The following is a 24,421-nucleotide window of genomic DNA, read 5'->3' as shown; positions in this document are numbered from 1 at the left end:
GCTGGTTTGTGCTTATGTACATAGGCCAGTAATTGTAAAAGGGTGGTTCTTTTGTCATGAAGCCTTAGTTTGCCTAGATAAAATTTACCCAGAGCGGATCCTTTACCCAGCAGAAAGGGGTGTTCCCCCCCCCCCCCAGCAAAGCTGGCAAATATACAGACACCATACAGAAAGCAAAGCTGACAAATGTACAGACACCATACAGAAAGCAAAGCTGACAAATGTACAGACACCATACAGAAAGCAAAACTGGCAAATATACAGACACCATACAGAAAGCAAAGCTGACAAATATACAGACACCATGCAGAAAGCAAAGCTGACAAATGTACAGACACCATACAGAAAGCAAAACTGGCAAATATACAGACACCATACAGAAAGCAAAGCTGACAAATATACAGACACCATACAGAAAGCAAAGCTGACAAATATACAGACACCATGCAGAAAGCAAAGCTGACAAATATACAGACACCATGCCGAAAGCAAAGCTGACAAATATACAGACACCATACAGAAAGCAAAGCTGACAAATATACAGACACCATACAGAAAGCAAAGCTGGCAAATATACAGACACACTACAGAAAGTAAAGCTGACAAGTGTTCAGATATTACCCAGAAAAAAGTGCACCAAATAATGTTTTGGTCAATTTTGATGTACTGTAACTCTTGCCCACTTACATTACATACTACAGGTAACCTGGACATTGAAAAACTAGCAAGTGATCCAATTCCACGGGATATAAAAGCCACTGAAAGTCCAAATGTGTGAAAAAATATATATAGTAAAAAAAAAAAAAAGTTGCCATAAATATTAAACGATCATACCAATTTTTGAAAGCAACCTGCCTCTTTACCAAAAAAAAAAAAAAAAAAAAAGCCACTCAGTTTATTTAAAGTGAAACAAAAATATGGTTTAGCAGTTATGGGACAAATGTCGACAAAATTGCAAAACAATCTAGCATAATAATAACCTTTATTGAAAACTGATAATGCTGGTTTGATTAGAAATGTCGACAAATGTCAACAAAATAGCAGAACAATCTAGAATAACAACCTTTATTAAAAGCTGATAATGCTGGTTTGATAAGAAATGATTTATTTCCAGAGTTGAGCATTAACTGCACTGAGAACATATTTTAAGATCTTAAAGGGATAATAACTCTTTGTTTCGGCCAATAAATGAATTTTCCTGGAGTAAACAACAATTTTCCCATACTTACCAATGGTTAATGAATCCATTTTTACATTCAAAGTTAGTCCCTGTTTTTTTTTTCTAAAAAGTTTGGTTTTTTTTGTTAAGATCTCTTAAGAGATTTTAACAGAGTATAGCCATCAATGGAGGTCACTTGGTCTAAAGACAAGCTCAGATATCAGAATAATAGCTATAACTGCCGTTTTTGTGGTAAAACAGAATATATTATATTTATATGAGTTACTCACAATGTTTTTATTGTAAAATATAGATCTCATACGAAGACTTATTATCCCTTTAACTAATTGCTATCTGTGTACACAGAATGTGACCTCTGAACCCTGGGTGACCTGTGACCCCAAATGACATCTGACACTTTAAAATGCTTTTATGTACAAGATGAAGCTTTGCTTTTCTTACGTTTTCAAATGGAAAATTCTTAAACATTGTTTAAGATACATGTATCAGTATTTTAAAAGTACCTGTAGGACTTCCTTTAAAATTTATACATGTATTTACACAATTTTGCAATAGCATCCTATTTGAGGCAATTAAAGTGTCATAATTGCATGTACAACTGCTACTTAATTCATATCTGTCATAGTCTGCTATTTAACACATTGGCATCATGTTCCAATCCTGCGCAGTCCCACATTATTGGTTAACATAAAAAACTGGCTTTGAAATAGTATCACCTTGTTTTCATTGATGGAGCATTTAATGTCTTTATAAACATATTGTAGTAAAAAAACTTAAATCGTCTGATTTTAAAATCTATATCAGATGAAACGTTCTAATTTTGCTTCCTGTCCAGTTGTTGCAGTATCTTTGGGTCAATAGTGGAAGGAATGGTGACCCCGGCCCCTGTGTGGAGACCAAGAATCACCAGTAATCTCGTCCACATAAAGTCCACCATCTCCAGCTCATTGGACGTCTCATTGGTGGTCTTCTGAACACATCTGAATGATTCGTTTATAATGGCAATGAAAATATTGATCAGCGACACCTGGACTATCATGGCAAAGGTGATCAGAAACATGATACCAATGACACGGTTTGAGTCTCCCAGAATTGCAAACTCAAATCCTCCCATGATCAGAGTGAACAAAGTCTGTAAGGAGTCCAATAAGGACTTGAAGTGTTCGATGTAGTGACCAAAAGCACATTGCCCAAAGAAGGAATAGGCCATCATTAGGACAACTAGAACTAGATAAAAATGTAGTGTAGGCTTCCAAGATTTCTTCAAAGTGGCAGACAACATGTTCATGCTGACATTAAACCGTAGCAGTTTGAAAACCTTGAGCACTGTCAGCACCAGCATAGCAGCCAAGGTGTAGCCCAGGATGTAGTCCCAGAATGCTGCTGGAAAAAAGTTCACAAATTCTTCTCTGCCATGTTCATGGAAACTGGCAATGGTGAAGTTTACTGTGACTAAACGTTGAAAAAACAGACCAATAGCTGAGTATCCCAGGCAGAGAATTGCCACCTCTACATAACTCCAGGGATCTGAGAAGTATTCCTTAGAACCAGTGTTTCTGAATTTACTGAACTCTCTGTATGTGGAGGTCAGAATAAACAGGATAAACATAACTTCACAAACTGCGACAAAAATTTCCAAACCATTCCTGAAATAAAAAATAAACGAATATGTATTATGAGGACTTTACCAAAAATATTCAACAACAATATATTTAAAAACATCTCATACATGCAATTCAGTAAAAAAAAAAAAAAAAAGATTCTGAGGCACAATAACAGAGGCCAGAGTTAACGCCTTTCTTCTGGCAAGACATCATGAAATTTTGGGGAAAGAGTTTAAAATAACCAAACTACACTAATCCGTATTTATGTAAAACCAATAGTTTTGCCTTTGCTACATCAAAGTCAAATTATTATATTGGTTATTTTACATGTAAAGATCTGATAGAAAGGGAACACAACCCCAGTAATAACTTACCCATATTGGTAAAATTTACAGGTAAAGATCGATAGAAAGGGAACACAGCCTCAGTAATAACTTACCCATATTGGTAAAATTTACAAGTAAAGATTTGATAGAAAGGGAACACAGCCCCAGTAATAACTTACTCATATTGGTAAAATTTACAAGTAAAGATTTGATAGAAAGGGAACACAGCCCCAGTAATAACTTACCCATATTGGTAAAATTTACAAGTAAAGATTTGATAGAAAGGGAACACAGCCCCAGTAATAACTTACTCATATTGGTAAAATTTACAAGTAAAGATTTGATAGAAAGGGAACACAGCCCCAGTAATAACTTACCCATATTGGTAAAATTTACAGGTAAAGATCGTTAGAAAGGGAACACAACCCCAGTAATAACTTACCCATATTGGTAAAATTTACAAGTAAAGATTTGATAGAAAGGGAACACAGCCCCAGTGGTAACCTACTCATATTGGTAAAATGTACAAGTAAAGATTTGATAGAAAGGGAACACAGCCCCAGTAATAACTTACTCATATTCGTAAAATTTACAAGTAAAGATTTGATAGAAAGGGAACACAGCCCCAGTGGTAACCTACTCATATTGGTAAAATGTACAAGTAAAGATTTGATAGAAAGGAAACATGGCTCCAGTAATAACTTACCCATATTGGTAAAATTTACAAGTAAAGATCTGATAGAAAGGGAACACAGCCCCAGTGGGGTGGAACTCCAGCAGGAACTGTCCCACACTGAACAGGTTCACCTGGGGATTGTACAGGGTGAACTCCAGAAACATGGCACGCGTCCTCTGGTCTATCCACTTGGACTCCTGCAGGTCTGCGAGTATGGCAAGGCTTTTATCTCTGGTGTCACCAAGGAGTTTCACATATCCTCCACCTGAAATATCATATAATAGTAGAGACAGGCTTTTATCTCTGGTGTCACCAAGGAGTTTCACATATCCTCCACCTGAAATATCATATAATACTAGAGACAGGCTTTTATCTCTGGTGTCACCAAGAAGTTTCACATATCCCCCACCTGAAATATCATATAATACTAGAGACAGGCTTTTATCTCTGGTGTCACCAAGAAGTTTCACATATCCTCCACCTAAAATATCATATAATACTAGAGACAGGCTTTTATCTACTAGAATTTTTTTCTTACATAAATCAAAAAACCGTTTCCTCCCAAGTTGTAGATATAGATATAATTGATAATATAATGATTCCAACTCCTCTAAAACATTTTAACAACGTACAATTTTATTTTATTGGCTTTTTTTCTAAACAAAATTGTTTTGATAGTCAACAAAATCAGCAAAGTTGTGGATTTTTTTTTTTTTTTCGCAACAAGGACCATTTCATTGAAATGCAATCGTGAGTGAGATTGTTAAATAGTTAATATCTTCACAGGTTAAGATTATGAAAGCAATGCATGTATAGAAAGAACATTATCAAATTACATGAACAAAAATAAATAATGAAAATAAATTAACATCTATATTTGTTAAATTCAAGGTAGCAGTTTGCATTAAGCAGTTAAATGCAATGGCTAGTAACATTGAGAAATAGTTTACCATTGTAAGTGCCATGTTTTCCAGCAAATGGAAGTGACCTCAGCTTGAAAGCAGACTGGTATGTCCACTGGTCAGTGGGGTGGTCAGTTGTGTTGACCAGCGGTGTCCAAGAGGTGTTATAGTCCCTGCTGTCATCAGTGCCCCATTCATAGCTCACTGTACAGGAGTGGATCAGGGACTGGAAGGTGGGAGGCACATCACAGTCATCTGAAATATAAGATATATGATACAATCATATCTCACTGTACAGGAGTGGATCAGGGACTGGAAGGTGGGAGGCACATCACAGACATCTGAAATATAAGATATATTGCCTTCTGCAAATGAGAGAGAGAGAGAGAGAGAGGCCAACAGTATCCATATCGAGACATTTAAACCCTGTGTAGAGACAGTGATATCCTTATCTTTAACTGGACACCATGTCACCTGTCAGGATGTCACCTGTCACCATTGTACCAGGTGTGTGACAGTCTTAATTACCTTTAACTCTCAGCTGTCTGAGTCTGGCTGCCCCCACGTGGAGTGACACCATGTCAGCTGTCAGGATGTCACTCTCTGTCACACTGTCACCATTGTACCAGGTAGAAGTGAACAGGGAAGGTACAAATGTCTCCTCTAGGTACTCCCACATGGAGTCAGCATCACTGATCTGAGGGTGGGGAAAATAACATGTCATTTTTGTGTGTATAGCAGACAGCAGAGTTGTTATTTTATGACTGAATTATTGTTCTTTCAAAAAGTGTTTTAAAACTAGACCTGAATGCAACTGGTAAAAATATGAAATTCTTGATGAATTTCCATCAGTACCTTGAATCTAAAGTTTCTGTAAGATTTCCCTCAGTACCTTGAATCTAAAGTTTCTGTAAGATTTCCCTCAGTACCTTGAATCTAAAGTTTCTGCAAGATTTCCCTCAGTACCTTGAATCTAAAGTTTCTGCAAGATTTCCCTCAGTACCTTGAATCTAAAGTTTTTGTAAGATTTCCCTCAGTACCTTGAATCTAAAGTTTCTGCAAGATTTCCCTCAGTACCTTGAATCTAAAGTTTCTGCAAGATTTCCCTCAGTATCTTGAATCTAAAGTTTTTGCAAGATTTCCCTCAGTACCTTGAATCTAAAGTTTCTGCAAGATTTCCCTCAGTACCTTGAATCTAAAGTTTCTGCAAGATTTCCCTCAGTACCTTGAATCTAAAGTTTTTTCAAGATTTCCCTCAGTACCTTGAATCTAAAGTTTCTGCAAGATTTCCCTCAGTACCTTGAATCTAAAGTTTCTGCAAGATTTCCCTCAGTACCTTGAATCTAAAGTTTCTGCAAGATTTCCCTCAGTACCTTGAATCTAAAGTTTCTGCAAGATTTCCCTCAGTACCTTGAATCTAAAGTTTCTGCAAGATTTCCCTCAGTACCTTGAATCTAAAGTTTCTGCAAGATTTCCCTCAGTACCTTGAATCTAAAGTTTCTGCAAGATTTCCCTCAGTACCTTGAATCTAAAGTTTCTGCAAGATTTCCCTCAGTACCTTGAATCTAAAGTTTCTGCAAGATTTCCCTCAGTACCTTGAATCTAAAGTTTTTGTAAGATTTCCCTCAGTACCTTGAATCTAAAGTTTCTGCAAGATTTCCCTCAGTACCTTGAATCTAAAGTTTTTGTAAGATTTCCCTCAGTACCTTGAATCTAAAGTTTCTGCAAGATTTCCCTCAGTACCTTGAATCTAAAGTTTCTGCAAGATTTCCTTCAGTACCTTGAATCTAAAGTTTCTGCAAGATTTCCCTCAGTACCTTGAATCTTAAGTTTCTGCAAGATTTCCTTCAGTACCTTGAATCTAAAGTTTCTGCAAGATTTCCCTCAGTACCTTGAATCTAAAGTTTCTGCAAGATTTCCATCAGTACCTTGAATCTAAAGTTTCTGTAAGATTTCCATCAGTACCTTGAATCTTAAGTTTCTGTAAGATTTCCCTCAGTACCTTGAATCTAAAGTTTCTGCAAGATTTCCCTCAGTACCTTGAATCTAAAGTTTCTGCAAGATTTCCATCAGTACCTTGAATCTAAAGTTTCTGCAAGATTTCCATCAGTACCTTGAATCTAAAGTTTCTGCAAGATTTCCCTCAGTACCTTGAATCTAAAGTTTTTGTAAGATTTCCCTCAGTACCTTGAATCTAAAGTTTCTGCAAGATTTCCCTCAGTACCTTGAATCTAAAGTTTTTGTAAGATTTCCCTCAGTACCTTGAATCTAAAGTTTCTGCAAGATTTCCCTCAGTACCTTGAATCTAAAGTTTCTGCAAGATTTCCTTCAGTACCTTGAATCTAAAGTTTCTGCAAGATTTCCCTCAGTACCTTGAATCTTAAGTTTCTGCAAGATTTCCTTCAGTACCTTGAATCTAAAGTTTCTGCAAGATTTCCCTCAGTACCTTGAATCTAAAGTTTCTGCAAGATTTCCATCAGTACCTTGAATCTAAAGTTTCTGTAAGATTTCCATCAGTACCTTGAATCTTAAGTTTCTGTAAGATTTCCCTCAGTACCTTGAATCTAAAGTTTCTGCAAGATTTCCATCAGTACCTTGAATCTAAAGTTTCTGCAAGATTTCCCTCAGTACCTTGAATCTAAAGTTTCTGCAAGATTTCCATCAGTACCTTGAATCTAAAGTTTCTGCAAGATTTCCATCAGTACCTTGAATCTAAAGTTTCTGCAAGATTTCCCTCAGTACCTTGAATCTAAAGTTTCTGTAAGATTTCCCTCAGTACCTTGAATCTAAAGTTTCTGCAAGATTTCCATCAGTACCTTGAATCTAAAGTTTTTGCAAGATTTCCCTCAGTACCTTGAATCTAAAGTTTCTGCAAGATTTCCATCAGTACCTTGAATCTAAAGTTTCTGTAAGATTTCCCTCAGTACCTTGAATCTAAAGTTTCTGCAAGATTTCCATCAGTACCTTGAATCTAAAGTTTCTGCAAGATTTCCCTCAGTACCTTGAATCTAAAGTTTCTGCAAGATTTCCCTCAGTACCTTGAATCTAAAGTTTCTGTAAGATTTCCCTCAGTACCTTGAATCTAAAGTTTCTGCAAGATTTCCCTCAGTACCTTGAATCTAAAGTTTTTGCAAGATTTCCCTCAGTACCTTGAATCTAAAGTTTTTGCAAGCTTTCCCTCAGTACCTTGAATCTAAAGTTTTTGCAAGATTTCCCTCAGTACCTTGAATCTAAAGTATGTGCAAGATTTCCCTCAGTACCTTGAATCTAAAGTTTTTGCAAGATTTCCCTCAGTACCTTGAATCTAAAGTTTCTGCAAGATTTCCCTCAGTACCTTGAATCTAAAGTTTCTGCAAGATTTCCCTCAGTACCTTGAATCTAAAGTTTTTGCAAGATTTCCCTCAGTACCTTGAATCTAAAGTTTCTGTAAGATTTCCCTTAGTACCTTGAATCTAATGTTTTTGCAAGATTTCCCTCAGTACCTCGAATCTATAGGTTCATTAAATATCCCAATCAGTACAATTTACTTTGAATCTGAAGGTTCAAAGAAATCCCCATTGGTCTGTTGTAACTCAAAGTTTTAAGAAATCCAATTCAGTACCTTGAAATGTCCAGTACCATGTAACTCACCTCTGTAAAGGCTGGGCCATCTGCATACTTCACTGTGATAAACATATCTTCTGTAGATTTTGTCACATAGAATGCCATGGGGTCTCTGTGGCCATACGTCACAAATACCAGGGTCAAGGTGAAGGTCACGTAGAGCACCAGCTCCACCAGTATTTGATGCATCCTCCTCTCTTTCATCCGTATGTGGCGCATGTGTTCTACCACGGGCTCTGGAAGAGGCTTGTACACATGCTGAGCACGCTTTCGTTGAAGATTCTTTCGCCACTGAGTCATGTTTTCATCATCTAGGTATTTCTCATCTTCAGCTGTGGAAAAAATCAACAGAGGTTAAAATCCTGGGGTGGCTTTGAGGAGAGTGTTAATTAAGGTTGTGTTAGCTGAGATTATCACAATTATGTTGGTACAACCAGATGTAAAGATTTGTGGGACAGACTGGAAAAAAGATGAATGGTTGATGATGACTAGCTGCTCTTAGGAGTTTACATGGCCACATACATAGTCATATATAACATAATATTGTACATTTTGCAAGTTGGATATAATATAAAAGTATGTTTCTGGATATTAGAAATTCTTTAAGTATACCATATGATAAGCTATGAACAACTGGAAAAACTAAATATTATGTCACATGCAGTGATGCCGATACTGACAGAAGTTGATGCTGGTGAAGATGGATGTGACTTGTTGCCAAAAGCAGTTAACCTACAGAACAGAACAATGCTGTGAAAACTGGTAACCCTTTTTGTGTTTATGAGATTGAAAGGGTACACACCCCACCCACGGGTATACAGCCCTACCCACAGGTACAAAACTTTACCGACAGGCACAAAGCCTTACCCTCAGGTGTAATCTTGTGTCCTTCATCTGCTCCCATCCGTTTCTTCAAGATCAGGCTCACAATCAGTACAATCAATAGAACCTGCAAAGAAAAATGATCTGACCATTAATAGCTCAGTTACACTGTATCTAAATTAACTTAATCTTTAATTCTGTATCAAAACTGTAATATGGAAATGTGTGATAACTGTTATTACTGATTAAGGTTTTTTTTTTAAATCAAAACTTTTTGAGATGAAGTAAAATTATTATTTATTAAAGTAAAACATTGCAAAATAAACCTTATAATTACAGGGTGAATGTTTAGATACTCTCTCGTCTTCTGTCCAAGGACAGGGATTCTTTGTGAAGACAGCCAGGTGCCAAGATAGCAAACAGATTACCTTGTGTTTTGAGGTGGAATGCTACACATTGGAAAACACTGTTAAAAAGATTACGCCAGCATCAAAATCCCACCAAGTTCCTTTTTACCTTTATTGGCTGTGTAATACACACACTTTGGAAGAACCCTGTAAAGAAGGCGACCACCCACTGCAGGCTCTTCGTGTGTCCATATCGTAGTCCATACAACGCTGTGAAGTAAGAACAGATCAGACAGGTTGACACTGCCACTGCCCAGGCTATGTAGATACACCACCATGGTAGTCTGAAGACAAAGTAAAGCTACAAGTTAACACTGTCACCACCCAGGCTATGTAGATACACCACCATGGTAGTCTGAAGACAAAGTAAAGCTACAAGTTAACACTGTCACCACCCAGGCTATGTAGATACACCACCATTGTAGTCTGAAGACAAAGTAAAGCTACAAGTTAATACTGTCACCACCCAGGCTATGTAGATATACCACCATGGTAGTCTGAAGACAAAGTAAAGCTACAAGTTAACACTGTCACCACCCAGGCTATGTAGATACACCACCATGGTAGTCTGAAGACAAAGTAAAGCTACAAGTTAACACTGTCACCACCCAGGCTATGTAGATACACCACCATGGTAGTCTGAAGACAAAGTAAAGCTACAAGTTAACACTGCCAACACCCAGGCTATGTAGATACACGTGCCATACTGGCAGCCTGGGATGAAGAGAAAGTTATAAAGATGTAATGAAATTACCCTTTTAATTAATAGTTATAGGGATTGATGTTGCCAATGTTGGCGATGGCAACAGACAGTGATCAGAATACATTCAGACAGTTACAAAGTTTCTGTATATATCTAAAGATACTACACCTAAAGCTTCTTACATGTACTTCTAACTTTACAACACTATAAACACTTCATGACAGATAACCAGAAATCATAAAAAAAGTTGCAACACTTACCTGAGAGGTGCCTTGGTTTCTTTCTCCACCGATTGCACAGAGACGGCCTGTGATTGACGCTTGATTGACATAAAAAAAATGTTTCCTTGTTTATTACAGAAATAATTTATAAGTCACTGAGAGTCACTGCTGAAGAATATTATAGTATTAATATACTAGCTAGTAGGACTGTTTGAATAATTCTCATTATATCTTGGAATTAGAATATACTTAAAGTTTTGTAATTATTCACATGAAAACATGTATATGGGATTGTTAGTGTTACTTAGTACTTTACATACCAGATGTATTAGTGGGATGTCTTCATACGACTGAAAGTCATGGTCTGACCATCCAAGGTGAATATGTGACTCACTGCATACATCTGCATCTTGAGTGTTTTCCACACTGGCTGCTGTCTGTTCTGGGTTCACAGGTTGGTCATCAGCCACTTGACCAAATACCTGACCAATTCCTGGTCCTTCCTTGCTGCCAGATTGTGAATTGGTCTCATTTTTATGTTCACTACTAAGTGTGACTTCAACATTTCTATCTGTCACGGAGCACATCTGGTCCTTTCCTGATGCCACACAATCAAATGGTCTTTTCTGTTGATCATCATCCCCCTTAAGATTCCCTGAGACTTCCTGAAGACTGACATCTCTCCTAATTCTACTCTGAGACTTTGAGAACTGAGTACCATCTCCCAGCTCCAGTGACACAGGTCTTGGTGACATAGTGGGTGTGATATCCTCACTTGAAATTCTCACAGGTCTGTCTGACACAGTGGGTGTGAGATCCTCACTTGAAATTCTCAAAGGTCTAGGTGACATAGTGGGTGTGAGATCCTCACTTGAAATTCTCACAGGTCTGGGTGACATAGTGGGTGTGAGATCCTCACTTGAAATTCTCAAAGGTCTGGGTGACATAGTGGGTGTGATATCCTCACTTGAAATTCTCACAGGTCTGGGTGACATAGAGAATGTGAGATCCTCCCTTGAAATTCTCACAGGTCTGGCTAACATAGAGAATGTAAGATCCTCTCTTGAAATTCTCACAGGTATTGGTGACACAGTGGGTGTGAGATCCTCACTTGAAATTCTCACAGGTCTGGGTGACATAGTGGGTGTGAGTTCCTCACTTGAAATTCTCACTGGTCTGGGTGACACAGTGGGTGTGAGATCCTCCCTTGAAATTCTCACAGGTCTTGGTGATATAGTAAGTGTCAGATCCTCACTTGAAATTCTCACAGGTCTGGGTGACATAGTGGGTGTGAGATCCTCACTTGAAATTCTCAGAGGTCTGTGTGTCATAGTGGGTGTGAGATCCTCACTTAAAATTCTCAGAGGTCTGGGTGACACAGTGGGTGTGAGATCCTCATTTGAAATCCTCAAAGGTCTGGGTGACACAGTGGGTGTGAGATCCTCATTTGAAATCCTCACAGGTCTGGGTGACACAGTGGGTGTGAGATCCTCATTTGAAATCCTCAAAGGTCTGGGTGACACAGTGGGTGTGAGATCCTCATTTGAAATCCTCACAGGTCTGGGTGACACAGTGGGTGTGAGATCCTCCCCTGAAATTCTCACAGGTCTGGGTGACATAGTGGGTGTGACATCCTCACTTGAAATTCTCACAGGTCTGGCTGACACAGTGGGTGTGAGATCCTCCCTTGAAATTCTCACAGGTCTGGGTGACACAGTGGGTGAGAGATCCTCACTTGAAATCCTCACAGGTCTGGGTGACATAGTGGGTGTGAGATCCTCCCTTGAAATTCTCACAGGTCTGGCTGACATAGTGGGTGTGAGATCCTCACTTGAAATTCTCACAGGTCTGGGTGACATAGTGGGTGTGAGATCCTCACTTGAAATAATTACAGGTCTTGGAGCACACATTCTGAATAGCAGCACTATCAACAGGTTCACTGGGAACATCAGCAGCCCACTCTCAATACCAATTATTATGTCAGACAGAGAAAATTGGAAATCTGCCACCTGGAATGTGATTTATCTGGCATGTCAATTATTACATTTATGTGATTGGATAAGAATCAAATTCCTAAAAACATATGATGAAAGCTTTACAAATATAATTACACCTGATGCAATAACACAACTGTAAAGATACTGTAAACATAAAAATGTCACAGCCATAAAGATACAGCTGTAACCATAAACTAGTTTGCAACTGGCTCTTCAGCAAGTGGCGAAGGATTCCCCTGCAAATGACCTTTGAACTTGAAGGCAATGGGCACTTACAAGGTCATGTGAAGGTCATGGCTTAAATTTGACCCCATATTCTGAAAGAGCATGTGCAAATTGAGGGGGGGGGGGTCAACAAAACATTAATTTTTTTGCCCACGTCAATACTTCTCCATGAAATAGCCAAATGACCTTGAAAATGAGGGTCAAGGTCAAATTTGACATACAATTTGGGGATTTTGGGTATATGTTTGGGGTAGTTTACTATAGCATGCTATGACCAAAAACCAGTATTTCATGGAGAAATTGCCAGTCACAATTTCTGCAATGTCATAAATAGTTAAAAATCTATATTTAAAAAAGTTATTAAGCAGTCGCTACGAAAGTTTGGCTAACCTCAGATAAATATATAGGGCATCATTTGCCACTGAGATCAGGCCCCCGTTTCACAAAGAATCTTAAATCCGTAGACGTCTTACTCGAGCTGGGTGGCCTAGCTAGGTCGACTTAGCTGAAGTCGACTTGGAGTGTTTCACAAAGAATCTAACGTCTTAGCTTGGCGTGCTTACCGTAGTCGACGCGCACGAGAAACTCTTCAAGAAAAGGAGGTGTAAAATTGCAAAAGTTTCACAAGACATGACGTTTCATGGCCTCTTTCGGCCAAGAACGATCATTTATCAACAATAAAAGTCAGCCAAAACACAAACAAAGTTTGTTTTTGAACTTTATTGATAAGTTTAACTTCAATACAACTTCAAAGTAACAGTTAAACATTAGCTTGTCGTGGAACACTACTGAGGGACGTCTAGTGGTCAAAAACATAAACAAACACGCGATCGGCTGGGTAAAGTGGAATTTTATTTTTTATTTTAATATGCCATAAATGTCAGTGCTATTCAAGGATATTATAACACAATATCTTGAAGGAGGTATGTTCTTTCCAAATTTTTGTTGTTTATGCTCTCATTTACCGAGTTTTAGTTGAGCTTGCCGACTTAAGTCTCCTCCCGAGGAGGCTTGACATCGTCAACTTACAGCTAAGAAAAAAACGACGTAAGCGACCTTTTAGATTCTTTGTGAAACAGGACTTAGTGACGTAACGACTTAATTACATTGGTAACCAAGCCCTAAGTCAGGGAAACCGACTTAAGTTTTTTTGTGAAACGGGGGCCAGGGCTCTGGGTCTTCCAGTTTTTGAGATCTCGGAAACAAACCTGTTTTGATCCAGTTTGGCCATTAGTGACCTTGACCTACTTACATAAAAGTAGGTCATTATCTGGGGATTTAGCTCAGTATCATTGGCCATAAGGCCCTTAGCCATATGGCTTATACTTTAGGCCTAATGGCAATTTCAAATTTTACAAATTTTGCCTTGAAAAGCCCCTGTGACCTTGAAAAGTAGGTCAAGGTCACTGAAACTGGGTCTGTGGCATATTCTTTCCATAGGCTACCTATGCTAATTATTTCAGATTTTTTGCGAAAAAAAGAAAAAAAAAAAAAAAAAAAAAAAGTAGAACAGGCCCGTAGCCAGCATTTTCAAAAGGGGTGTTCTTTTTCTAAAAAAGTGGACCTTTTCCCATAAAAACCTCATGTACCTAGTTCAAATTTTACCCAAAGTGGACCTTTTTCTAGCAAAAGGGGCGGTTCTTTCGAACCCCCCGAACCCCCCCTGGCTACAGGCCTGTAGAAAGAATAATAATACTACCAAAAACAATAGTATTCCCCTATGGGGAATCCTAAATATGTCACAGCCATAAAGATACTGCTGCAACCATAAAATATGTCACAACCATAAATACCACAACAAACATGTTCAAAATATTTCAAATACAGCAAATACAATGAAGCAATAAATGAACCAATACAACATTATAATTGTATCAAACATAAAAACACAACCAATCATTTTCAAGCCACCTGCAACAATATTACTTATTAACTCTTGTTACTTATTATTCTTATGTAAAACAAAAAATAATAAATACATTGGTGAAAACAAAAATTAAGCAGACCTGGTATTGGTCTTCAGGGTCATCAGTTGGGATGCCATAAAACATGATATTGGTCAGCATGGTGGTCAGAAGAAGGGTCAGAGCACAGGTCAGTCTCTGGGTTCTTGTGAAAGGACAATTTGGTGGACAAGAGAACACACTGACCCACAGATGTTTCTCCCTCATGCTGAAGCCACTGTTACTGGAGAACAGGTATGAGAAATCCTTCATCTCCTCCACTGAGGCAGGGCGCAGTGTACGCTGGATGCAGAAGTCGTCCAGGTCCAGAGCAAGCCAGCGGTTACACAGGAACTCACACACCTCATTTCTCTGCAGGTCCCTCACTGTCAACTTCTCCAGAAACCAGGCAGGAGCAGTTCCAGAGTTGTCGTGCCAGATGGTGACAGAGACGAGGTCACCCAGGCACTGGGCACAGGTCAGTAGGAAACTGTCCACGCCACCACTCTCAAATACTGGACGTCTGGGATCACTCAGGACATGACAGTCACTTTCACCATCTTCACCTTTAAAATGGAAAATAAAAATTGAAAACAAGAAACAACAATAAAAGTTTAAATGGGAATGGAATTTTTTAAAGTTCAGGATTAAAATTCACATTTTATAAACAAAAACCCTTCAGCTGTGGTCTCTGTCAGTGACCGGGTAGACATAGTTACCTGTTATAAAACAACCCACGTTAGCTGTGGTTCCTGCCCCTGTCCTCCAGCCAGTGATGACAGTAATTAGGTAGCCATATTTGTGCTCTGGATCATTGTCTTCTAACACTGTCACTCCAGCCTGCAGAGATGAAAACAACTCATTTCATAAATATATGCTACAGGAATGCCAAATTTGAGTCTAATTCAATTGCAGTATTACCAAAAAAAGTATACAGAATTGCCTGTAAATCTACTTGGCAAAGCCTGGAGTGCTTAACCCCCTTTTTTTTACCACATATTTCACGATTCAAACAATTTAAAAACGGTTTATTTTGAAATTCACTTAGTGATGGTTAATTCCAATTTCAATCCCAAGAAATCTTGAACATCAGAAACAAAGTTCTCTCACCTTAAGTAGGTCTTCCCTGTCCTTCTTGCGTGCCCAGATAACAACTGCCAGGTAGATGCCCCATACACACAGCACAATGCTCACCACCAATGGGTTCTCCAGTAAAGTCAGGAACAGAGCAGAGTCTGCCACAATATCAATGGCATTAGGCAGAATAGAGAAACTGCCAGAAAACACAGTCATGTGATGACAGACACAGTGTAACGTGACAGCTGTGCTGAGAGGAGAAACCTGGAAACAGAAAGTGGGAAATGTGCTAGGTGAGAAATAGTTGGATTGTGTTTGGAGAAAACAACAGGTGTTAGAGAGACTTGGATACAGAAATTTGGAAATGTGTTAGGTGAGAAATAGTTGGATTGTGTTTGGAGAAAACAACAGGTGTTAGAGAGACTTGGATACAGAAAGTGGGAAATGTGTTAGGTGAGAAAAAGTTGAATTGTGTTTGGAGTAGACATCTGCTACTGAAAGAGACCTGGATAATGAAAGAAATTGGCAAGGTGAGAAACAGTTTGATTGTATTTTGATCAAAAACTTATACAAAATATGCAAGAAAATGTGTTATATAAAATGTTGAAACGCTGATAAGTGTTTTCCCATTAAGGGATTTATTTATTTGTTTATCAATTCATTAATATATTTAAAAATAAAGAAGCTAACAAAATGATAGCTACCTTACATCCTTCACTACTCCAGATTTCTTTCTGCTCATCCCAGAACAGACAGGCACTGGAATGGACTGTGACCAGAAGTTGGACACTCTCATTAACATCAAGGTGCCCTGTGGTATTGTAACATAGTAATAATTGTTAGTTAATATCGCAGTACAGACAGGCACTGGAGTGGACTGTGACCAGAAGTTGGAGACTCTCTGGTGAGGGTACACTCCAGACCAAGTTTACAATTAACTTAAAAAACTTAAATCACTGTATTATAACTGAATATAGAAAACAAAGAATTGGCCACATTCATTGACAGAAATCTAATTAAAAAAATCATTGTTATGTCCATACTCACTGTTCCCAGAATCACTGGTATTAAATAAAGTGATCCCCATGTAATAAACAGTGTCTGCTTCAGTGGTTTCATTTTCTGGGACAAACAAAACATAGCCACTGGCACTTTGATTGCCATGACGATAACGCATCTCTTCGGGAACAGGGATAACTGTAGTGCTGTTTAAGATCTGGGAAATTAATCAATTAGAAACAATTAAAGTGTCTGTACATTAAAATCAAGTACCTACAAAAGTATGAAGTACTAAATTCAACAACTGACCATTTGCATTACTACAGGAAGAATATTTCTGTGTGAAAAATATTTAAAATGTGTGATTAATATCAAAACTGTTCTTTTTTGTCACATATGTACAGAAAAGCACCCATTTAGCAGCATACCTCTTCTTTGCTGGGCCTGGCATTGGCTTTTAGGTAAACTTGCAGGGTGGCATTACTGTCTGCTGGCCAGATGGTGATCTGATGTGATTTGTTGGTCTCAGCATCAAACTTGAAGTAAATAACATCCTCCACGTTTACATTAGTCCCTCCTTCAAGGTGGAGGGTGGTGATATCACAGTTCACGTCAGCCTCTGGAATCAAGGATTGATGTTGAACACTGTTCATGAAAATATCAAGTTTTTTAAAATCTTTTTCATGGTTTTGCTCAAATCTCAGGTACACTTGTTCTCAACTAAAGCTGTCAGCAAACTTGCTAGCAGTATTTGGACATTCATGTCCTGTTAACTCTAAATGGATCACTTAGCAGCATGTCAGTTCATGTTTTCTATAAATAGCATGGAAATGTTTGTTTAAAGCGTTTTGACAGAAAGTAAAGTAAATCTGAGATTTAGCAACAAAGACCAATGTCAAGAGTGCAATCAAAAATGAACCCCTTGGAATATTTTGTAGTAACAAGTCACCCATGATGTGATGTCTTTTAGATAGAAAAACTTACTTCCAACAGGGATGAAGATATCCATTGGTTCTGGTAGCCAGTTGAACTGGACCCTAGCGCCATCTATAGTCATGACAATACCAGAGCAGCCAAAGGTGACATCTTGAGCTGAAACGTCCCAGGTGAATGGATTCTTTGGCATGTAGAACATCTGACAATTTTAGATTGTAAAACAAATGAAATAAAAAGAAATATAATTTCATGAACGATGTCTCTGATTACAACCCCTTCCCCTCAAAATGTTCATAAAAACTGTAAGCATATTAGCAATGGGACGTTAAATTAACAAATAAGTGTTACTAAATAAAATCAAATTAAAAATGTTTATACCTGCAAATCAATGGAAGCAGACACATTCTCATGTCCGTCACGAAGCATATTTTGTATAGGAGGTAAAGCAAAGCTGCCGACCATACATGGTGGTGTCTCATCATTCCCCCCTTCTGCTGGACTGACCTGGGGCACCTGCAGCTGCTGGGAACTACTCATTGTGTCCAGGTCTAATTTTTGACACTAAAACACAATAAAGCATGGCATTAGGTTTATATGTCATGGTTGACTTGAAGTTGATTTGAGTGAACCTCAGTAAAAATGGTGCAAAATTGAGTTTTTTTTTTTTTTTTTTTTTTTTTGTTCTCTATCAAACAAAAGGACAATTGCATAAAAGGGTTTGATTTTTTTTTTTACTGTAAATTTCTACAAACTTTCCTGCTAACATATTACTTTGAAATTGCTTGTGATTTTAGCTATAAGTCAATGTCATTAACATAGGATTACTTGACAAAGTAAATGTATCTTAATTTTACAATAAAACCTTTAATTTGACAGGTGTGGCTGTAACTAACATTCTAATCTGGGGTTTTATTGAAACTGGGTCAATGCAAAGAACAACAGTGACAGTTAACACTATCACAATAGTTAAGATTGACTACAGAGGGTGGAAGGGAGGGGAGAGGGGGTTCTTGATAAAGTTCACACACCTTGACAATGAACGACTTGGTGGCGAGAACAGTGGGCTCCTCTCCTGGTACCTGTTTTGCCAGCACAGTGTCTGAGATAGTGCTGATGATACTAAGTGCTTTATTTGCTATATATCTGGTCTGCAAGAGTAAAAAGTAAATACATTACATCTTGATTGAAGTGGTTTAGTCGTTGTTATGTTTGGTACAAACTTTTAACTCCTTGCTTTTGATAAGGAGTTGGTTTGTTGGTTGGATAGTTGTTGCTGGTTTTGGTAGAGGTATTTGCCTGGTTTAGTCTAAGCAAAGAGCATACTGTTTTTAATCCTTTAATTCTATTCCTCTTTCATGTTATACAATGTACAGCAGGTGATTCATTTGGTTGATCTTGCTGGTTGTTTGGTTGATCTGGACGGTTGTTTGGTTGATCTAGTTGGCTGTTTGTTTGATCTGGATGGTTGTTTGGTTGATGTAGCTGGCTGTTTGTTTGATCTGGATGGTTGTTTGTTTGATCTGGATGGTTGTTTGGTTGATGTAGCTGGTTGTTTGGTTGATCTGGGTGGTTGTTTGGTTGATGTAGCAGGTTGTTTGTTTCATCTGGATGGTTGTTTGGTTGATGTAGCTGGCTGTTTGTTTGATCTGGATGGTTGTTTGGTTGCAGTTTCACTGTTTGTTAAATTGCCAGGTTAAGAAATCAGTCAGTCAGCTGATAAAGTTTTAAATTAAAACAAATATAGAACTGATAGGCAACTGATCTTATCCGTCACCTTTAGAACTTTCATCTCCTCAGGTTGTGTCATGTTGGTGATATTCACTTCTCTTGACTCCTCCATGCTGGCATTCAACAGGTTGGACGTGGATTGAAGAATCATACTGTATATTAAAGAACAATGTTTTTTTGTTTTATGATCAACATAATTGCATCATGATTTGTTTTTTACAAGTATGATCAATAAATAGGAAGGGTTTTTAAGGTATATCAACTGTTTGAATGGGATTCACATTAAATAAATTCTAAATAACTCAAAGAATGTTATAAATTCTATTTTATTACCAACAGGTTGCCATCAGACCTCGTGGACTTTCATAGAAGGCTACCCTCTGTAATAATTTCTTTTAAGAAATTGTAAAAGAGATTGTAATAAAATAGCACATGGACTAACTCTGAATGTTGGAATAGATTCATTAGCCATTGGTTAATTGGGAAAAATTGTAGTTTACCCTTGGAAAATCCATTTTTTTTTACCCACAACAAACAGCTTTTATCTCTTAAATATTTTTTGAGGCAGCCATAGATAATGGACTGCAGAAATAACCTCTTGCTTGCCTTAATTATTTTGACTTTTAACATTTAAAGCACAGAACTGACAAGGTAAATTGATACTGTTATATATAATGATATATAAATATACTTTCAGAATAAGATGGGTCATATACCATGAGAATCAATAAAACAATAATAATAATAACAATAAACAAATACACCACTGTAATGGTGATCAGGCACATTTACAAAAATTTTAAGACTGAAGACTATCTACTATCTTATCATTATTTTTAATGCAGTTTTAGATTCCCTTCTGATTTTAAAGCATGTTTGCTAGTGCTCAGGATGACTGAAGTCTCTTCAATTGTTATTATTCTAAGTAAGTTCATTCAAAGAGTTTCTATCCTGGCTTACGTGACAGTGTCCTCTACTTCAGTAAAAGTGGCATTTGTCTGTCCACTGCTCAACACCTGGGATACCCTCTCCACTGTGTCCATGCCTGAAGTCTGAAGATTAATCTAATTAGTACATGTATGGAGCCAGCTCAAAACTGATGAGAAAATGTCAGTTGTTTCAAAAAAAAAAAAAAAAAATGAACATGATTTTACCTATGAGGCATAACTTATAAGGTTAAAAATGTGTTTATTCTTTTCAAAAACAACATTTTCACCATCACGCTACAACAGGCTTTGAAAACCTATTTCAACAGTTAGCCATTTTGTATGTTAAAGCAAAATTGACAAAATTAGATAAACCAGCAAACATACAGAGACTAGAAAGATAACACCCCGTGGCCCACTCCCCTAACTTCATTATAAAAATTTACAGTAAACACTATGAAATTGATCCACTTGCAGTGTCTGCATATAAAAACAGAAAAAAAGAAAAAAAATTATGAGAATGGTTAAGTAAAATTTGGAACCTGTGAGTTACAAATGGGATTTGATCCTCTTATGTAATTAAGTGTGTGTCCATGATAAGACCAGTCAGAGGGTGGCAAGGTGGGGGTCAACAGATTTCAACCAAATTCATAATATTGTTGCATATATAGGAAATATTAAGATTGAAGGCAACAATCCCAAAAGAAATCATTGGATATAATTATAATATGATATTATATGTTTTGGCCATTTTTGGCTTGATTTTCAGCTTCAGTCAATAAAGCCACTTCATAAGCAAATATTTCAAAACTGATGACTTTTTAAAATTAATTGAAAATTTACCTATTTAAACCAGCCATTTGCCATTGAGAATATGTAACTAAATTTCAGTTTAACCCACAAACTGACGAGCCACGCCCATTTTTATGACCCCACCCCCCAAACTCACTTTTCTACCAAGCAATGTTCAAACATTCATATCTCTCTTTTTGCAGGCTTGACAGCCATAAAATTTAATAGGGATCCTAAGCATATATTGGTCTAATCATACAAAATTCAAAAAGTGTGTTAAACACAACAGAAGACATTGAAAAAGTGCCTCAAACTTTAGCAATTTTAGCAGAAAACCAAACGGCCGAAATCAAGATATCAGTACATTTTGAGATAATACCTTCCAATAATCAAATTTAATCAAAGACTCACAGCCAGGAATTCAAACTATGCTTTGATAAGGGCAAATCTATCCAATTTTTATAAATACAAAATGGCAGCCATCAAATCTGTCCCAAAATACAGTTACCCTAATTCCTCAAAATAATCAAGAGGCCCATTTTTGCAGGTTTTTTATTTTGAGATCTGTAATACAGGATTGCTCAAATAATATTCTTTTCAAACAAAGCCATACAACTTCTGAATAAATTTAAATTACTAGTGACAAGTTATCCCCCCCCCCCCCCCCCCCCAATTTAATAAGTTATTATTGTGCATATCCAGTGTCATCAGCATTGTGTATATACCTTATTTTCAGGGAGCAATAGAGAAAAAAAATTACAAATGATTTTTCTAAAGGTAAAAGGGAATGACTGTCTCATTTTATCAGTTTTCTCAAGTGCAACACTAATTAATCCACTTGAAATGATTTATATTGCATTTTTCAACCATTCTTTTTCCTTTCAAATGATTCATAGGCTTTGTAAATACATGTGATATCTTGATATCTATATTCTTTTTCTATAAAGAAAATTAAAACAGAGTCAGCAACATACATTGACAGGAGGAGTACTTTATTTTCATATCATCAATTGGACAGTAAAAGAACAAAGCAGTTACTTTTTACAGGAGTGAAATCAAGTTATGAATCTCCAAGGTTCCAATATCACGGTCATCTTTTCCATATACTGAACACAACAGTGATGGGTAGTGTTCAACAGATTTTAATCTTATAACTGATTGATCCCCAAGTTTCTTCTTCTGGTTGAGAGATCCAGGGTCTCCTACAGTAATGATAATTCAGCACTCTTAGAATAAGTGTGGTAACTTGAAGCAACATGCCACTATAGTTTAGTGTGACTGAACTGTCAATTGTCAATATTTGTCAATTCAATGGCGCCAATCCTCCTTTCCTACAAAACTGATTGAGATTGCCTAGCCTAAGATGCATATTTGTTATGGGGGATTGTCCCAAGGTGGCTCTAAGTCCAATAAAGGTTTGCCAGGATATCCACTGCTGCGTCTACCTGAAGATGGCAGGACAGGCTGTCAAAAGAAAATGTATTAAACATATTTTAAACTCATGTTAATTGCTGTATAAGAACAATTACTAAATAATATTCTGATCAAACATATTGCATAAGTGTTAAAAAGGAAATCAAATATGCATGATTGTAGCTACCAGAATTTCATGATAGAAAAAGAAACAAATGAAAAAAAAGTAAACCTTTTTTCTTCTTCGTGGAAGTGTTCCAGGCATTACAAAGTTGGTGCACACATCTGAATCTGATGAATTTGCCTGTGCAATTTCAGGTGACTTTTCTATTATTGTCTGTAAGATTGTCCGGGTCAAGGTTCACATCCAGGCCTAGGATGTAAAATCTGAAAAATAAACATAATATCAATAAATGTTTTACAACAACAGAGGCTTACTGTGTTCAGAATAGAAACTATCGTAGCAGGATCAATCTATCTCAGCGGAGTATCACACTCGGGCTCAGTCGTTGTAATCAGCTTAATTGTCTGGCACGCCCCCTTGCAAAGCAACATGAACAACATAATGGACCGCAAAGTTTTCCTGATTTTACTAAAGTACCTTTAGTTACAAGTGTCCTGTGTAATATGTAAGTCTTGAAAATTGAAGCACAGGTGGTGAACTTCAACTTCATTGTAAACACACATGAATCTGCATAGTGAATATAAAACTAAAATATAAAAAACTGGCACTAGTAACATTCCCTTGAAACTGAATGTGTGTTACATACATACATGTTTACCATGAAACAGAAATCAAGTAAAAATCTGTGAATTGAAATATACCAGTATGTCTTTTAAATTTGCTTATATTCTTTATATTACTGAATAATATTCAAACTTATTATTTAAGTTTATTTATTATAAATAAATAATATTTATTTATAAATATTTTCTACTTATTTAAACTGGTTTGACTTTTTAGTGTATCTGATTCTAGTATATGTACGCCACCACTGATCACTTACCTTACAACAAACATCCAGAGCTAAATCGATGAGATGGATATATTGAGGAACCCAAGCCTGACAACAGTCTGAAGTGGTTCAACCAAAAAATGCACATTCTAAGGACGACCAGCTGCTATGGTCATTTCTTGTTATATTCTGGTGCACACCAATCATTCTGAGATGTACCTAAGCATCTCTAGTGTGTGTTCTTCATAAATTTAAGAAAGTATTATGTTTTAACACTGTGAAGACGATGTGCTTTGGTCTACAGTTGCTCCGGTGATAATCCTAGTACCCGCCATGTTGAATATAGGTCACAGAGTTAGCATCGTTATTTTACATTTAGTTTCTACAACATAAACAAATTTTAAAAAATGTATTTTCGCTTCATAAGTTCGTCTGCAGGGCAAACATATTTATTTTAAGGGCTTTTCACAAACCTATACATGGTTTCAGGGGCGGATCCAGAGATATTTTCTGACGGTCTTCCATATTATATTTTGTTGATCCATCCTCTATTTTTTGACCGTCTTCCGACAGAAAAAATTAGATACCCGTCTATGTAAACTTGAAAATCTGACCGTCTTCCGGAAGACCCAGAAGACGGCCTAAATCCGCCCCTGTGGTTTTGACCTATTAATTCAGTTGAAGAAACAGTTTAGCATTTAAGTAGTATAAAAATTTTCGTTTTTAGGCCCTTTTTAAAATTGTTATAGTTCTTATTTTACAAGGTTTAACAAAGGTTTTATTTTACAAAATTTATTTTTCAACCCTTTTCTATCAGCACATACCAAAATTATATGGATACAACCTGCAAAAAAGAAGTTGTGTGCATTTAAAGAAGGGGAGGGGGTCAAGCATACGGAAAACATGCCTTATTAGAATCAACCTTGTGTGGTCATGACAGTGCCTTTTCAAAAAATCTGTACTGGGTATTAAAGGTCTTTCCTTA

At 37.1% G+C, this 24,421-nt stretch overlaps 1 protein-coding gene and 1 long non-coding RNA gene across 3 annotated transcripts in view; both read right to left on the bottom strand.

The window, feature by feature from the left end:
• Positions 1-965: 965 nt before the first annotated feature.
• Positions 966-24,421, bottom strand: part of LOC106173747 (polycystin-1-like protein 2) — a 57,312-nt gene continuing 33,856 nt past the window's right edge. For both annotated transcript variants that reach the window (XM_087012654.1, XM_087012656.1), the window contains 20 exons: positions 20,310-20,401; positions 19,396-19,501; positions 18,650-18,769; positions 18,000-18,182; positions 17,670-17,820; positions 17,114-17,304; positions 16,734-16,902; positions 16,391-16,497; positions 15,720-15,950; positions 15,329-15,449; positions 14,673-15,175; positions 10,765-12,453; positions 10,484-10,542; positions 9,630-9,804; positions 9,159-9,240; positions 8,319-8,623; positions 5,217-5,385; positions 4,737-4,943; positions 3,817-4,051; positions 966-2,826 (listed from right to left, as the gene is read on the bottom strand). In XM_087012654.1, coding sequence (XP_086868780.1) covers positions 1,995-2,826; positions 3,817-4,051; positions 4,737-4,943; positions 5,217-5,385; positions 8,319-8,623; positions 9,159-9,240; positions 9,630-9,804; positions 10,484-10,542; positions 10,765-12,453; positions 14,673-15,175; positions 15,329-15,449; positions 15,720-15,950; positions 16,391-16,497; positions 16,734-16,902; positions 17,114-17,304; positions 17,670-17,820; positions 18,000-18,182; positions 18,650-18,769; positions 19,396-19,501; positions 20,310-20,401 — 5,727 coding nt within the window. In that variant the 3' untranslated portion in view covers positions 966-1,994. The remainder of the gene's footprint in view (positions 2,827-3,816; positions 4,052-4,736; positions 4,944-5,216; positions 5,386-8,318; positions 8,624-9,158; positions 9,241-9,629; positions 9,805-10,483; positions 10,543-10,764; positions 12,454-14,672; positions 15,176-15,328; positions 15,450-15,719; positions 15,951-16,390; positions 16,498-16,733; positions 16,903-17,113; positions 17,305-17,669; positions 17,821-17,999; positions 18,183-18,649; positions 18,770-19,395; positions 19,502-20,309; positions 20,402-24,421) is intronic.
• LOC147761992 (uncharacterized) lies at positions 22,043-24,094 on the bottom strand. The gene is made up of 2 exons (XR_015334455.1): positions 23,488-24,094; positions 22,043-22,867 (listed from the first exon to the last, which is right to left on the bottom strand). It is a non-coding gene; the product is annotated as an uncharacterized LOC147761992 (long non-coding RNA).

Source organism: Lingula anatina, chromosome 5 (genome assembly GCF_051362555.1).
Source record: "Lingula anatina isolate TDL-2025a chromosome 5, LinAna3.0, whole genome shotgun sequence".
Lineage (NCBI taxonomy): Eukaryota > Metazoa > Brachiopoda > Lingulata > Lingulida > Lingulidae > Lingula > Lingula anatina.
The sequence above is the reverse complement of the archived record's forward strand: the minus strand, read 5'-3'. Positions and strand labels throughout refer to the sequence as shown.